This window comes from Lissotriton helveticus, chromosome 8 (assembly GCF_964261635.1).
Source record: "Lissotriton helveticus chromosome 8, aLisHel1.1, whole genome shotgun sequence".
Lineage (NCBI taxonomy): Eukaryota > Metazoa > Chordata > Amphibia > Caudata > Salamandridae > Lissotriton > Lissotriton helveticus.
Genome location: NC_136069.1, coordinates 354,661,678 through 354,678,460, shown reverse-complemented (window position 1 = coordinate 354,678,460; position 16,783 = coordinate 354,661,678). Strand labels below are relative to the sequence as shown.

Sequence of the window (16,783 nt, the reverse complement as noted above, 5' to 3'; positions counted from 1 at the left end):
CCTCACTCTTAAAAACTGTCCAAAGGGGAGGTTCTCCCTTAGTGAGCGTGGATGGTGACTGTCAAACCTTAAAAGTGAGTTCCGCGCCATAGGTTTTCTATAAAGCGAGCTGGCTAGATGACCATCTAGTGGAAAGATCACTAAATCCAAAAATGGTAATTGGTCTCTGCTATGTTCCTGAGTGAACCTCAAAAATGGGTTGAGGCCATTAAGCCAGACGTGGAAGGCTAATAGAGAATGTTCATCGCCACGCCACACCACCAAGATGTCGTCTATATACCTTTTCCACACCACCAAATGTTGGTGGTGTGGATTGGTGGCACTCAGTACATGCTGGCTTTCAAAGTTATGCATATAGAGATTCGCCAGACTCGGCGCAAACTTGCTGCCCATTGAGGTCCCAGATGTTTGTAGATATAGGGAGTCCTCAAAAGCAAAAAAGTTTTCGGTCATAGCGATCCTGGCTAGTTCAGTTATGAAATGGACAGGTGTCACACTAACCGGGGGAGACTCTTCTAAGAGTTCCTGAATGGTTTGTAGCGTCTCCCTCTGGGGTATGCAAGTATACAGTGATTCTACATCAAAGCTAGCTAAGATGTCAGAATCCGTGTTGAAATCTACCCCTGGTAACAAGCGAAGGACATCCTTCGTGTCCTGAAGGTATGACGGCATCTGCTTAACCAAAGGTTGTAAGAAGACGTCTACAAATGATGACAATGGTTCTAAAAGAGAACCAATCCCAGAGATGATTGGCCGACCCGGAGGTGGTCTGGTCGGTTTATGCACCTTGGGTAGTGTGTAGAAGTAAGGGACAGTGGGGGATTTTGCCACCAAAAAAGTCGCCTCTTGGGAGGTAATCCAGCCTTCTGCGCTAGCCTCCTCTACCAGATGTTTAATCTCGTTAGTGATCCTGGCCGTAGGGTCCAGGTCAAGCAGTGCGTAAAACTGAGTGTTACCTAGTTGCCTCAGACATTCCGTGCGGTATGCTGTGGTGTCCTGAATAACAATGGCCCCACCCTTGTCTGCTGGTTTGATTATAATACCAGTATCACTAGACAAGGTCTCAAGTGCAGCTCTCTCTTTCTTAGACAGGTTCTGATAACCTTTATGACCAGAGAAATCCAATGCTTTCATGTCATGCAGTACTGCTGCCTCAAATGCTCCAACCTTAGGTGGTACCTGTTGGAGTAAGGGCATGAAGGTGGATTTCACCCTCAGCCCAGTGTTTGTGTCAGCATCCGTATCCTGTTCCTTGTTTTTGAAGAAGAAATGTAGTCTGACTGTCCTAAAAAAGCACTCCATCTCCGATCGGATTCGGAACGGTTCACCAGTGTTGGTGGGGACAAATCCCAGACCCTTATTGAGCACTGCTTTCTCTAAGGGGGATAGTATCCGTGCACTTAAGTTCACAACAAGATCATCAGCGATGTTAGATGTGTCCCTAGCTGGTTCCGTGTCTCCTGGGTCATTTAAAGTCAAAGGTTGTCTGCCCATTGGACTTGACCTGAGTTCTGTCCTCTCCGCCTCCCCCGGTTGCCTCCCCGGCCCTGTCCTAAAAAAGGAGGCTGATTATAAGGAATTTTCGAGTCCAGGCCAAGGACCTCTCTACAAGACTGATGACGCAACAGTACCCTAGGCATTTGATTAGGACGTCATGCAAACGGGCCTCGAATAATCATCGTGAGTCCCTTTTAGAGGCACCGGTGGAGAAGCCACCCCTGGGTCAATTGGTCTGCGTTACGACGTTTAACACCTCTTCGTCGAAACTGCAGAAAATTATCAGACAGAAGTGGAAGATTCTGAACAGCTCTGGTGATAAGATTCCCCTTCCCCTTTTTTCGTTTAAAAGAGGAACAAATCTGAAGGACGAGCTGGTCCACACCAGACCACGTCGAGTGGTAGATGAACCCACATCCACCCTGTGGAATCTTCCACCTGTCCAGGGCCATTATCCCTGTGGGAATTGTTCGGTCTGTCCCCAGACCAGGAAGACCACATCAGTGGACATAGGCACCTCTCGTCCTTGGATACTCAAACACCATACAAATTGCAATAGCGAGAGAGTCATATACCAAATTACATGTCCATGCATGCTAAGATATATTGGGATGACAACGAGGAAAATCAAATTACGCGTCCAGGAACATAAGAGTACTATCAGACGCAGTAAACAAGCTACTCGACTTACATCCCATTTCATACAGGCCAAACATCAGGCAAATGACCTAGAGTGGGTGGTCCTTGAACAACCTTATATACCTGACCACATAACAGATATCTCACAGTTTCTACTGAGAAGGGAACAAAAGTGGGTGTACAAGCTAAAAAGCGACACGGAGGGGCTGAATGATGACATCCCGTGGTTGCAACTCTGAGGCTTTGTTTGATCACCCCGCCGGTACCATTCTTTCATGAATTTTTTCAATTTTTTCAATGTTCTTCAATCTGTTCCACTTTGGAGCTAAGAGGTCTCTTTGGCTCTTTGTACTCGTATTGGCCCATGCACGGTGGTTACTTATGCTTGGATCTTGCTCCCTGGGGGTAGCGTTCAACCTTCTGGACCTTACCTCCTACCATCCTTAGTATTTCCAGCAAGCCATCCTAGATACAAACCTTATACCGTAAACCTTGTAGGATGTGACGGTAGTTTGTGTGTCTGAGTGCATATGAATCCTTTGATGTTTTCCATACGTTGTTCCATGCCTCCATGGCAGCGCGTATATTTATGCGCCCATACATAGGCATCACATGGGGCGCAAAGGAGAGAGGTCATGATAATAGATGTATTGTAAATTGCCCTTGCAACGACGGTACTCTAATGACGTTTTGATTGCATGTAAACAATACACACGGCCCTCTGTGATTGGCCTACAGCGGTCCAATGTCTGTATTCTACGGACGGGGGTATCCAATCAGTAGCCAGTTTTCAGCGATAGCTACGGTACAGAGCTTTGATGATTTTTGGTTTGATTACTTAATGAATCTCTTTGTTGTATTTTGTCCGATCTGAAGGGCAGGAACAACATTATCATCTACACTATCAATTTCTGTATGGTAGTTTACCGCGTTCGTAATGTTCGGATGCGGCCGTCTGTGTTAGACCGTAACTGAGCACACAGGCTAACCCCATTGGCCCAGAATGAGCCAATTAAGGGACAGCTCTTAACCGGACACGCAACACTAATGCGCGATGATCTGATTGGCCCAGAATGGACCAATAGCGGGGCCTTTTCAGAGTTGAGCAGCCATTCGGGGCTCAACGCGTATTTAGCATAGTCCGCATAGCTGCCTCTACTCCTGATTGGACGCGAAGGGAAAGGGTCTCGCTCCCTCGCAGGTCCGCAGCCTGACTATTTCTCCGTGCTGAAGACCTGATGTCCTCACCTCCCCCTCGGCTCACAGTCTTGAGCGAGGCAACGACGGAGAGGTGAGGACATGGGGCTGTTGCGGATTTCTTACTTTTTGAAGGACTTTTTGAATACTTGTTTGGAAGACTTTTGAATACTTGTTTGGAAGATTCTGAATGGGTGAAACTGGCGTAACAACTGGGCGATTGTTTACCGCCCTTTGAATACTCGCATGTACATAGGACACCACGAGAGTTTGGGTGTGTCCTGTTTTCAAGTCCTACAACTCTTGAGACTTCAATCCAGACCTATGGGTATTTGTGCCATCATAAACTGAGTGTGTGGCACTGTGTAAGGCATGTCTTACCCATGGGAGGCCCTTGTGTCGGGGAATGTTATCACTATCCATGGACTCCCTATTAATGCCATTGTTGTTGATCTTTTAAACACACTTATTAAATGAGACGTATGTTTTTTTACTTTCCTCTTTCCTTTTTTAGTGCGTGGCCTCCTTCACTGTGAGCAAGTGCCAGGTGAGGTGAGGTCTTTCCTCCCTTAAATTTGGGTGAGTTGAATTATGTAGGAGTCTATAGTGTACTATACACCTAGATTTTCCTCTTTCTGACAATAAGAACAATGTTTTTTGTTTTGATTGTTTCATATACAGGAGAAGACTTTTTGACTCCTTACTTTTGGAGTTCTGAATCACTTATTGAGATCTTTTGACCCAGTAAGTTTCTTCACAATTATTCTTTATTGCAGTAGAACATCATAGGTCCTGAAGAAAGCCTGTGAAGGCTGAAACATGTCGACCATATAAGATTCATGATAAATAGCAATTCCTTGCATGCTATTTTCACTCTGCTTTTAACTATACCACCTTGATGGTCAGACCCAATAAAGTTTTTTATGACATCAAGGTAGGTATTTTTATGACACTTGGATTATGAATTTTGTTTCTTTTCCTTTTTTCACATCTTTATGAGCACTGCAATTTAACCCTTTTCAGTCTGCATCTTCGTTGGTTGAGGGTCAACGTAATAGTCCAAGCTATGCTAGCCTTGGGTGGTTCCTAAGGAAGGGCATTATGGACATTGCTTTTGTCAACCATTCTACCCAGATGACGATATTCCGCTACTGAGCGGGCTGATGGGGATTTTTTCCAGCACCTCTGGGGCTTTTCTTTCCCTCTTGGTTCCTCTCTCTTCTCCTGTTATTATATGTCAATCGTTGATGACTTGTACATTGACCTGTTGGTTTTGTCTTACAGAGTGAGTACTATTTAGGCTCCCGTGTACAGACTCTTGGTACCTCTCGTGTTGTGTATTACTTAGTTGGGGGACAAGGTACCGATAAGTCTTTAAACACTTCTCCCCTCAGGCCCTCCCCTACCTAGCTTGGTTTGTTTTGATATATATTTATCTTCTTAATTATATAGTTATATCCAGTTTTATTGCAAATATAATAGACAAAAGTTTTTTTTGTTGCTATAGTAGCTCTATATTTGCTAGTGGATGCAATGTTTTATAATTGTTTCCCTTCCCTTTCCCTTTTTATTTTTTCATTGAGTAATTGTAATGTTGTCACCTACTGCAATCCATTTGATGCTTTTGTATCTCTATATTATGATTTGGTATTTTCGCTCAATAACAGTTTTCTGTTTTGTCTTTATGTTTTGCTTAACATGAAAACTCAATAAAAATCTTTTGAACACGACAAGGCCCAATGCATTGCAAGCACGCGGCTGCAATCTGGTCAAAAGTAGGTCATGAGCTTGATTGTTGACAAGGCAGACATAGCCTTTCATCCTTAAAAAGGCAATAAATTATGTACGATTATGGCGTAATCATTTATAGTTCTTAGAAAAGGCAAACACTGTGACATTAAGTACCGTATTGAAAAAAACACAAGTTAATATCATTGTTATCATCAGGCAACAGGTGTGAACTACATTTAAATTGTACCTTCACAATATACCTGCTACGTCTGAGTGACTTCGGAGAAGCCAATGTGCGCCATTCTGTAGTGTGTCACACACTGTCAACCAAGATCTAAGCACACGTAATGATTCAAAAAATGTTAATCACCCAGAAATGTGCACACATCTCAAGTTTACTGTCATACACTTACCTTGAAGCCTGCCTTTATTATCTGAAGTTGCTTAAGTGTCACTTGCTGTTCAATCTGGTCAAATCAAAACGAGAAAGTAAAGTATTATACTTCATGACCAACCAAGCAATTTTAAACGTGTTCATAGCATTAGAAATTGTGAATGACAACCCTTTTACTTATGTTAAGTCCTTTGCTACTGAACTGCTACCCAACAAAATCACTTTTAAACCGTCCCATGCTCAGTGGAATAAGACAGCCTTTGACCCACTTATAGCTATGCATTTGCTGGCTCACCAAGTGCTCAATTTATATTAAAAAAGTGCTTAGGCCAATATTTTTGTTAGTTTTCCAACACCGATGCTGCAGAATGGTAAATACTAAGGCTTATTGGTTATAGTTCCACCTCATGGTATTGTTTAGAAAGGAGCAGGGGTAAAGCTAAAGGGGTTACCGGACCTGAACAGGACCCTTTATTCAGTTTTCCAGAGGTAGGACTGCCTGTTTGGTGGAAACCCCCATAATGCCACCAGAAAATTGTAGAAGTAGTTTGACGGAGTACCTGGTTTTTTATTAAAAGAAATAGGAATAAATGGCCAAAATGTTCTCAGTTTTTTTGATTGCGTTTTATTGAGAGCATCAGGATTTAAGACCTGATGTGAAAGAAAATATAGCCGACACGTGTTTTGTCAAAACTGGCTGGCATGCCTAGTGCTTTCTCAAGGCAAGGAATCAGAGAAATAATGTTCAGTCTCGTTTTTGTAGTACACATCACATGCAGAAAACCAAAGAAAAATCTCTGCGGTCATTTATAATTCCACCCCATGACTCTTTCTTTCACCACTCTAGACTTGCTGCCTTATTTATTTTTTACTCTTGGAGATTCTTTTTTATCACCGCTTTCTCCCTTTGCTGTCATTTTCCTATCTTTTTCCCTCTTCTGTTTATCTCTCTCTTACTCTGGGTTGAAGAATGATGGCAAAAAATTAGTCTGGTCCACAAAAAGGAGTGCAGGTGTCTATTTCATGCACATGAAAAGGACTGGGCCCACCTGATGTTGGTGGGTATGTGCCTGTCTCGAATTGTGAAATCAACTGGCCTAGGTTTCTTGGATAACACTCTTAACCCTTTGTGAATCCCTACAAAATCACTAATTTAGTCAAAACACAAGAGTACCCATACAGGAGCACATTTTGCACTGTTCTTCCCTGGGCTTTGTCAAATGGACCAACAGTAAACAAATATTTTGAAAGTCCAATGGGTCGCTCACTGCTTATCCTACCAGCGTGTTGCCCCAAAGCATTGTGGTCCATGAAGTGAAGCATCAGCGGGTGCGCCTCTGCCTGGGTCTTGAGCAAAAAATCAATCGCGTTGGCCATCCCTGGACACGTGTTTCGAGGTTGTTGCCTCTCGTCAGCAGGGAGTAGGAATGTATGTAGGGGTGCTGCGTAGGCTGCCAAAAATATCTTCAGGTCTGGTACCGCTCGTGGCACGCAGGAGCGTAACCTGGGCTCGTCACACGTGTCCAGGGATGGCCAAGGCAACAGTGATTTTTGCTCAAGACCCTGGCAGAGGCGCACCCGCTGATGCTTACTTCATGGACCATAATGCTTTGGGGTAACACGTTGGTAGGACAAGCAGTGTGCGACCAATTGGACTTTCTTTTATATTCAGGCTCCCTTGAGCTGGTGGGGCTGACGAGCCCGGGTTACGCACCTGCGTGCCACGAGCGGTACTGGACCTGAGAACATTTTTTGGCAGCCTACGCAGCAACCCTACATACATGCCTATTCCCTGCTGACGAGAGGTAACAACCTCGAAACACGTGTCCAGGGATGGCCAACGCGACAGTGATTTTTGCTCAAGACCCTGGCAGAGGCGCACCCGCTGATGCTTACTTCATGGACCATAATGCTTTGGGGTAACACGTTGGTAGGACAAGCAGTGTGCGACCAATTGGACTTTCTTTTATATTCAGGCTCCCTTGAGCTGGTGGGGCTGACGAGCCCGGGTTACGCACCTGCGTGCCACGAGCGGTACTGGACCTGAGAACATTTTTTGGCAGCCTACGCAGCAACCCTACATACATGCCTATTCCCTGCTGACGAGAGGTAACAACCTCGAAACACGTGTCCAGGGATGGCCAACGCGACAGTGATTTTTGCTCAAGACCCTGGCAGAGGCGCACCCGCTGATGCTTACTTCATGGACCATAATGCTTTGGGGTAACACGTTGGTAGGACAAGCAGTGTGCGACCAATTGGACTTTCTTTTATATTCAGGCTCCCTTGAGCTGGTGGGGCTGACGAGCCCGGGTTACGCACTTGCGTGCCACGAGCGGTACTGGACCTGAGAACATTTTTTGGCAGCCTACGCAGCAACCCTACATACATGCCTATTCCCTGCTGACGAGAGGTAACAACCTCGAAACACGTGTCCAGGGATGGCCAACGCGACAGTGATTTTTGCTCAAGACCCTGGCAGAGGCGCACCCGCTGATGCTTACTTCATGGACCATAATGCTTTGGGGTAACACGTTGGTAGGACAAGCAGTGTGCGACCAATTGGACTTTCTAGTAAACAAATATTTTGTTGTCTTTTTTTGGAAGGAGCAGGTTGAAAAGGCTTAAGGGTTATTTATTTTGTGGGTGTATGTCTTTGTAAAAGGATAAAAAAGCAACTAACTTGGTTACGTTTACAAAAGTGCCATAATAACCACTCAGTGCTTTAGCAACACCTTTTCAGCGTTGGTACTCCCTGTAAAGTTTTCCCATCCTTTAGCGTAATATTATTTAATGTGCTTTTTAAGTCTCCTATACCTACTGAACTCTCTATGTTTACCCACCCCCCCTGCTCATTGATGATCGTGGTCCTACTTCTCATCCTGCCCCCTACATTCAATTGATTTTGTTTATTGTTTTGTGGGGTTCCACCAGCTGCAAAGTGCTTCTTGGCTGCTCACTAAGTTCTTTAGGCTGTACCACATTTTTTCTACTTTGAATGTATGCTTCAAATCTGTTTATTGATATTTTATCTGACACATACTCTCACCTACATTCCAACGCTGGTGAGACAGGATGAGTGGGAGAGAAAATGAGGGAGGGTAGACGGAAGGAGGGTAGAGGTAGGGTGTCCAACGTTAGGGAGGGGGATTGTAATCAGCCAGGAGGGTAATGGGTCCCTAGTCTTAATCAGGAAGCTGTATCTTCGCAGGGAATACTCAAGAAACAAGGGTGACTTCTCAGGAGGCCTGGGTAGATCTGGGCTGCTAGTGTTTCGCAGTTCGCCCACCGATAGGCGAACCACCCACAAATATTGTGGGAAGGTGAGTTCACGGTACTCTTGAATCAAAAAACGAAGATATGGTTCCCACATTTTATTAAATCATTGCTCGTTCCACGGGGGCTGTATGCTTCTCTATTGCCACTGTCTAGAACCTGTGCAGCCAGTCTGAGTGGGCTGGTGTTGTGTCTGTTCCCCATTTAGAAGTGATTATTGTCTGGCCGCAGTGATAGTCATTGTTTTCGCTGTCCCTTTATCTGAGCGAAGGGGGTAGGTCAACCGGTTCGGGAGACCGAGCAACATGTATCTGGGAAAGCGAGGGATGTCGGTCTCAAATATCTTGTCAAAGTCTCTGATTACCACTTCCCAATATATCTGTAGTTTGGGGCATCTCCTAAGCAGATGGGGGTAGCGTGATACGATTTCTGCCTGTATTTGTTTGATGGCCCCTTGGAATATGGTGGCTAGCATTATTACTACACCCACTTTCTTACTAGGCCCCAATGAATAGTACTGCCTGTCAAACCAGAAGGACCTAATCCACTTCCAATCTTTTTTAAGGAGATGTGTTTTCTGGAGTAACACGATGTCACATTTGGCATCCCTTAAAAAGGACAACAGGGACAGTCTTTTGGCATGGATGTTAAGGCCTTTAACGTTGAGACTCATTGCCTTAACCACAATGGGTAGGTTTGGTTGTGCTGAGGGGAGTGCTCGGGAGTGGCTCTGAGTGTCTGAGTTTAGGGTGCAGCCCACGGGTGCAACCTGCCAGGGAGAACAGCTTGGAGTGGAACCCTGTCGGTAGGAGGGTGGAAACTTGACTGGGGGAATGCAAGTGAGGAGACCTCTACTCCCTCTGTGGCAGTCCACACTAACACTAAAGGGTAGGTCATGGTTGAGACTCATTGCCTTAACCATAATGGGTAGGTTTGGTTGTGCTGAGGGGAAGTGCTCGGGAGTGGCTCTGAGTGTCTGAGTGTAGGGTGCAGCCCACGGGTGCAACCTGCCAGGGAGAACAGCTTGGAGTGGAACCCTGTCAGTAGGAGGGTGGAAACTTGACTGGGGGAATGCAAGTGAGGAGACCTCTACTCCCTCTGTGGTACTCCACACTAACACTAAAGGGTGGGTTATGGCGTCTGTCAGGAATAGGGGGTTGTCACAATTGAGATGCTTGGTGGTCCCGCCATTCAGGTCTGTGAAAGAATCTAGTGGGTCATTAGCTCGCCTGTGTGGTAGGATAGTGGGCAGGCTACTGGGACTTTGTGGTTGACCTTCAGGTGCCCTGTGTGTGGAGGATAGGCCAGTGTCTAGTGTGGTGTCATGATCCTGCCACTGCTGGAGGCGGGTTCTGCACTCAGGGGACTCTCATCCTGGGTTGGTTTGAGAATGCTATTTCTTGCAGCGCATTGGTTTTGTCTGCTGAGTGGCTGGCAGTGTGGGAGATCCAATGCCTGGGACCCACCGCCCGGATCGTCCATACGAGCGGGCAGGCCCAAGATCAAGTTGGCCTTCTTCATGGACCGTACCACTCAGGTTTCCTTGTCTCCGACAAAGATCAGTTTAAAGGGGTGTCCCCACTCGTATTTGACCCCTGGTCGTGTAGGAAAGCTAGCATCTCTGATGGTTCTGCGTCATTGCAGTGTGATGGGGGAAAGGTCCAGATAGAACCATAACGTAGAGCCCTAGAAAACAATCTCACTGCTGTCTTGATGGCCTCTTTTATGCGGAAGCTATGGACACAGGTGAGGATGTCTGGAAGTTGTGGAGGGAGGGTTGGACCTGAGCATGTGGTCCAGTATGATGTCCTTGCCAGCCAGGTCTGAAAGCATGTGGCGGATGACGCCAGTACTGTAGCCCTCCACGTCGCTCGACTCCAATGATCCATATATTTGAGCGGCAGGGTTGGTTCTCCAAGTCCTCGAGGCACATTTGCAGGTCTTTGTTCCGCTCCACAATGTCCACGAGCTCGCATTGGTGGTTTTGCAGTTCCTCCTCTCTAGCATCCCCGTTGGTTTCCAGGATGGCCACCCTCTGGCGCCACTGACCTCTTTGATGTCAGTGGTGACATCTTCAGGGAGTGCTGCTGTGTCCTCTTAAAGCTTGCCGATGAGGGCAGCCATGAAGGAGCGGATAACATGGGCCAGCTCCTTGTCATCCCTGCATGCTGAGTCATTGGGAGCCAGCGCTGCGACGTACACCTCCTTCAGGGGGTCTGGTTTTCGTGGGGCCACCTTGGTAAGTAAGTCTTTGACAGAGGCGTTTTTTTGTTTTATGAGCGGCATCATGAAGCGATGTGAATTGGCCTGGGATGGGCCAGGCAACTCAGGAGACCCGATGGGGCTGAGTGACGTGACCTTATCTGTAGGTCCCTGCTGTGGTTCCAATGTCACAGTCAATAATGCTCACCTGGATCCCACGGGTGAAGTGGGGTCTGTCACCAGGGCTTAGTGCCCTGTTGTGGGATGCATGTGGGTGGGAGTACCAGGAGGGTCTGAATGGGGTGAGAGGTGCAGTCCTCTGGCCAGCAGTCCAGTGGAGGGCCCTCAATGCTGTGACTGCGCAGCTCGGTCTGTCTACTGGTGTGGGTTCTCCACCCCTGCGCCACTTTGCCGGCCCCACAGCTGTCCCCACGGTACTCACTGGGATCTCTCCTTCAAACATGTCATTCTCACCGATCCCTGTAAGTGTAGTGGAGGCCCAAACAGTGCATCGCAGACTGGTCCAGGGCACCCAGGTGCACTTGCCTCGTGATACCAGGCATCAGATTTCATTCCCTGGCCCTGCCCAGCAAGATGCTGGATAAAGGATTAACCGCTACTGTGCCTACGCGGTCACCTGTGCTGGCAGTAAGTGTGGTGCTGCTGATTGGGATAGGTGCACCAGAGAATGCGGGCACCTCTCACCCTCCTCATCGCCTCTAGTTGTCAGCCCCAGCCGGGGTTCCAGTATCTCTATGAAGACTGTGCTATGTTTCCTCAGGCTTGGGTGGCTTCTCAGGGGCTGGGGGCTCCATGGTGCATGGCTTAGCGGTGTGTGGCTGTGCTGAATGGAGGAGTTCTGCTAGGTTGTTTCTACCTCGCTGCCATCTCCCCACTACTTTAAATTTATTGACCTAAAATGTGCTCTGGGCTATGTTGTAATGGTACCGTTGAGCCATACACACACATCTGAATCTGCACTGGCGCCCATCTTGGAGCAGCTGTAAGAGCATTCATGAATCACGACACATGAATATACATTGACACCCATCTTGGAATGTCTTTCCATTATTAGAAAACCCATTCCTTGATAGTAGGCCATGCATCCGTATGCATTTTCATGACATATGCATTTGCATGCATTGCGACACTCTGGTGGCCATCTTGGTATTAATTAATGTAACACAAATAAACACTGGGAATACCAATAGCTTGGTCTTTTAGAGCTGAAGCCCATTGGTTTTGCCAATGCTTGCAATACAATTACTATCATGCAAACATAACAATGTACAGAAATGATTTACCCTATTGCTTAGGATAATAAAAGGATAGTAAAGAGTTGAGACTGAAAAGAGTACATCCCATAGGAGTTTGTCTGTACTACCTTTCCTTTCCTAAGGCTTCTGGTAGGATCCGTGCGTCGCTGAATGTTATCGGCCACATTTTCCATGAGCCCAACGGAATACCTCCTCTGCTGCCTCGTTATTAACTCCCTCTCCAGCCATTCTGGTGGAGCAGGGCTCTCTTCTTCTTCTGCCTCCTCCAAGAACGCACCCGGTGATATCGACTGCCATCTTAGACTTCCAACAGCTGTTTGTGCGCGTCGAAGAGCAGCTTGCGGTTTAGATGATTTTCTTATTTCATTCAGAAGGCTGTCACAAAATCATAAAAATTAAGCATGGTTATTTTCCCATATATAGAATATACATTAATCTTCTACTCTACTCAGTTTGCACAATGTGGCCCGTTTTTTCCTCTCCAAAAGTCCTTTGCCTACATATTCACAAACACAAATCTAAATTAAATATCTAGGCATCAATCACTTAGTTTCTTTAAGACCATTTTGAAAGTTAAACAAAAAAGAAAAAGATTGTCACACACAACACGTTTGCAAACATATGCATACTCTATAAATTGATGTTACTTTTAGTTACCACAAAAGAACAAGGGTACACATTAAAAAGAGTTTGCTGTGACTTACTCATGTAGTATTTCTGGCTTATTACTGAATTACAGGAGTGAGCAAGGATTACGCTTGATTTAGTACCTCATGATTATGTCACGCCTACTACTCATAACAAAATATTTGTGAATTGGGTTCAAGGTGTGTTCACATTTAAAAAACTTGCCTCCTGCTATTTATGACTAAAGGAGGGGGTATTCCCTGATGAGCTAACTATACATGGCTCTAGAATTATTTTCACATTTTCAATTGCAGGAAGGGGTTAATAAAGGCAGAATATGTGATTGCCTGTAACACTTTATTTGGGCCAAAGAGCTCAGTTGCATATTGGGGACAGCAGGGCAATTGCATTTATAACCAATACAAAATTACATACTACGTATCTTTAGCAATAGTACCAGTGCCTAATTTGCAATATATATTTACATGAAAATGTATTTGGACAAACAGAGGGGGTTCCCATTTGTGTGTGTGTGTGGGGGGGGAGGTAGCTGCTTCTTCTTGCCTACAAGTTCTGGTCTCCACAAATGCATTATTTTGACTTAATCTCGCCCCAAAGTACTTAGTAAGTACAGAGACATCTGTCATTAAATGATTGTGACATTTATGCTGTGAGACTAAGTAAGGGGCCGATTACGATGGTAGAAGGAGTGGAGATTGTCCGCCATCGTGGTGGTGACTGGAACCGTCCGCAATACATGCGGCGGTTCTGCACACCAAATTAGGATGCGACTGCCCCCATGGCAGTCGTATTTTGCATTTTAACATTGCGGTGGGTGCTGCTGACAACAGTACCCGTCGCGATGTTAAAATAGCATGTTGTTGGGGCGTGGCCAAGATGGCGGCCTGAGAAGACGCTGAATCGCTCGGCTCCCCGGCCCTGAACCCCGTGTAGCCCTTTCTATGTGCCCGCAAATCCCTGCGAACATGGGCAATTCTCCCTGCTGAGCTGCGCTATCTAGCGCTGCACCGTTGGCTGAGGAACGGGGCAGGGGCGACCCCGGGAGCCACATCTTCTCGGAGGCGCGAGACCCGACCCGGAGCTGCAGCGAAATGGCGGCCGCACATTGAGGAGGCGGGCGCTTTTATTCGGCGGCCAGTGCTCTGCTGTGGTCGGCAGCGAGGCACGGAGCGGCTGGAGCTGTGGCAGCGACCGGCGCATGAAGGCGGGTCCCAGCCGGGGCGCACACCCACCAGCTACGGATGCGGCGGCATCCCAATGCGCCCGGCGGGGGAATCACGAAAATTGAGGCCCCGGTCCCGGGCCTATGCAGAGTGGAAGAGAGAGGTCCCGCCGGGGCCGTGATGATCGGTCGGGCCCTGTACAGCGGGCCCTGCGGTGCAGCCCCACATGGTGTTAAGATGCTGATCTCTGCTGCTCGCCTACCTGTGGAGCGCTTGTGGTGAGGCGCTCGGATCAGCCTGCGCAGCACGAACAGTCCTGAAAATCGAGGCCCAGGCTTTGGGGCCTACGAAGGCCGGGCCTGACGCAGATCGCTGGCGCTCCTGGGGGGCCCCATTGGACAGTGTCGAGGGCTCAAATCGCCTTCCTGCACACACCGCCTGGGGGAAGATTCAGCAACCGTGAGGTGAGGAGGTGCATGGAGGGAGCGTAGGTGCCCATCCGCAGACCACAGCCCGGCCCGGCGGAGCTTGCCGGGGGGAGCTCCAGGAGCGAACAGGGAGGCGGCCTCCCTGACAGAGGGTCCCCCACGGCGGACACAGGCTTTGAGTAAGGCCTGGGTGCCCTCTGAGCGGCCTGGCTATCTTGAGGGAGCACCTTGTCTATAGCGTCCCGGCTGCGAGAGATAGGCCCACCTGATCACCCGGTGCTAGCGTGCCCAGCGGGACATGGCCAACACGAGCCGCAGAGGAACCCGCACCATCACGGACATGTTGGCCAAGGGTACGCCGAAGGTGGAGAAGAGTCCCTCGCCTCCAGCGGCGCAGGCCAGCACCCCGGGGCAGGAGGATGGAGGGGCCCCTATTACTAAGGCCTTTTTGGAGTCACTTTTTAACTCCCTGAGGGAAGACTTTCAAGCCCTGAAGCAGGACCTAGCCGGGGAACAGCGCGAACTCTGCCGGGATGTCGACAGCTTGGGTGAGAGAGTGGCATCGGTCGAGGAGGCGGACCAGACCCGGACCGAAGAAATAGAACATCTGCAGCAGGAGGTCCTCCGCCTCCGGGAGCAACAAGTGGACCTCCAAGCTCATGCGGAGGATTTGGAGAACCGCTCCCGGAGGAATAACACACGGGTCCGGGAAGTGCCATCTAAAGCGGAGGGGAACAGCGTCACTTGCTACTTGCGGGAGTTGTTCAGGGAGATCCTAGGCGAACCTGCCGATTTCGAAATCCGAATAGATAGGGCGCACAGAGTCGGCCTGGCACGCCGGGCGCCTGTCCCCCCGCCGGACATTTTGGCCTTTCTCCCGGATTTCCCCTTAAAAGAACGGATCCTGAAAGAAGCCCGCCAGAAGCAGCCTCTCCAATTCCAGGGCTACCCTGTGGCCCTATTTCAAGACCTTTTGGCCATTACCCTGCAAAAGAGGAAGGCCTTCTGGGTGGCCACTGCATTTTTGAGAGACAATGGAATTCCATACTCTTGGGGCCACCCCTTTCGGTTAATTTTCAAGTGGAAATGGACCCTGCACCAGGTCCGCTCGCTCAGGGACACTTGCGCCCTGCTGGGCATCGACTTTGAGGGGGACGAGCGAGCGGGGAAGGCATCACCGCGAAACTCGCAGGAGGGCTCTACGCAGCGGTCTGGGGCGGATGGCAATGGGAGAGGCGACAACGTTCTCCATGGGCAGACCTTAAACCCGACCCGACGACCATGGCCCAGGAACAGGAAGCGGCCATAAAGGAGGTGGTCAAGGACACGACGGCTTCACATTGATGCAACGTCACTAAGGGATTTGCTTTCTTCGCAATGCATCCACGCAGGCGGGGGGGGGGGCCAGCGGGGCTGCCACTGCCACATACTCCTCCATAATGAGTTTCTACGGGACTGGAATGTGCATTGATAGGCCTGGGACTGCGGTTTGCATTTTGGGGTTTCTAGTTGGGGTTAGGGTGGGGGGAAGGGGGTGGCGGAGTTTGGAGGGGGAGGCGGGGGGAGAGTTGGGGAGTTGGTTTGGGGAAGGGGGGAGGGAAGAGGGTGGGGACCAGTGTGCCGCAGGGGTTCTGTGAGCTGCGAGGGTAGGTGCCCACTCGGGCACGGAAAGGGTTCGCCATCAGCTTTATGCAGCCTTGCGGGCCCTCTGTAGGAGTAATGGCTGTTGCTACCTTGAAGATTCTGACACTGAATGTAAAGGGCTTGAACAACCCCGTTAAGCGTAGGGCAGTGCTTTCTTACCTGGAAAACTCGGGGCTGAGATATGTCTAATCCAAGAAACTCACCTCCTCACGAAAGATTGGCACAGACTGAGGTCCCGCGTATTCCCACTTCAGTTCATCTCCAAAGCGGAGAAGAAAGCGGGGTAGCGATTTTAGTGTCTAAGCATTTTCATGGGCAGCTAAGGGGCAAGGTGGGTGATATCAAGGGTAGATTGTTGGCCCACAGCATTCAAATAGGAGACCAGCTATTGACAGTGGGGTCCTTATACGCACCTAACACGGGACATGAGCTATTTCTGCGGAATACGATTTCTGAGGTGCTGCGCTCTGCTGATCCCCTTCTACTTCTGGGGGGACCTTAACTTAGTAATGGACACTAACACGGACAGGTCTGGGCACAGATATGGTAGCGCTGGCACTATCTCAGGGGCGGGCAGGGACTGGATAAGGCAACGGGGACTGGTGGACCTCTCGAGGGTTAAACACCCGGGGCATCACAAGTCACCTTTTATTCACACGTGCACCACAATTACACCAGGCTAGATCA

At 48.6% G+C, this 16,783-nt stretch overlaps 1 protein-coding gene across 1 annotated transcript in view; it reads right to left on the bottom strand.

Annotated features, from left to right (window-relative positions):
• The window catches only part of LOC144771636 (cilia- and flagella-associated protein 337-like), a 556,113-nt gene that overhangs the window by 493,155 nt on the left and 46,175 nt on the right, over window positions 1–16,783 (bottom strand). The window contains exons 2-3 of the mRNA XM_078656000.1: window positions 12,321–12,588; window positions 5,478–5,531 (exon numbers count right to left, since the gene is read on the bottom strand). Of these exons, the coding sequence (XP_078512126.1) occupies window positions 5,478–5,531; window positions 12,321–12,588 (322 nt within the window). The remainder of the gene's footprint in view (window positions 1–5,477; window positions 5,532–12,320; window positions 12,589–16,783) is intronic.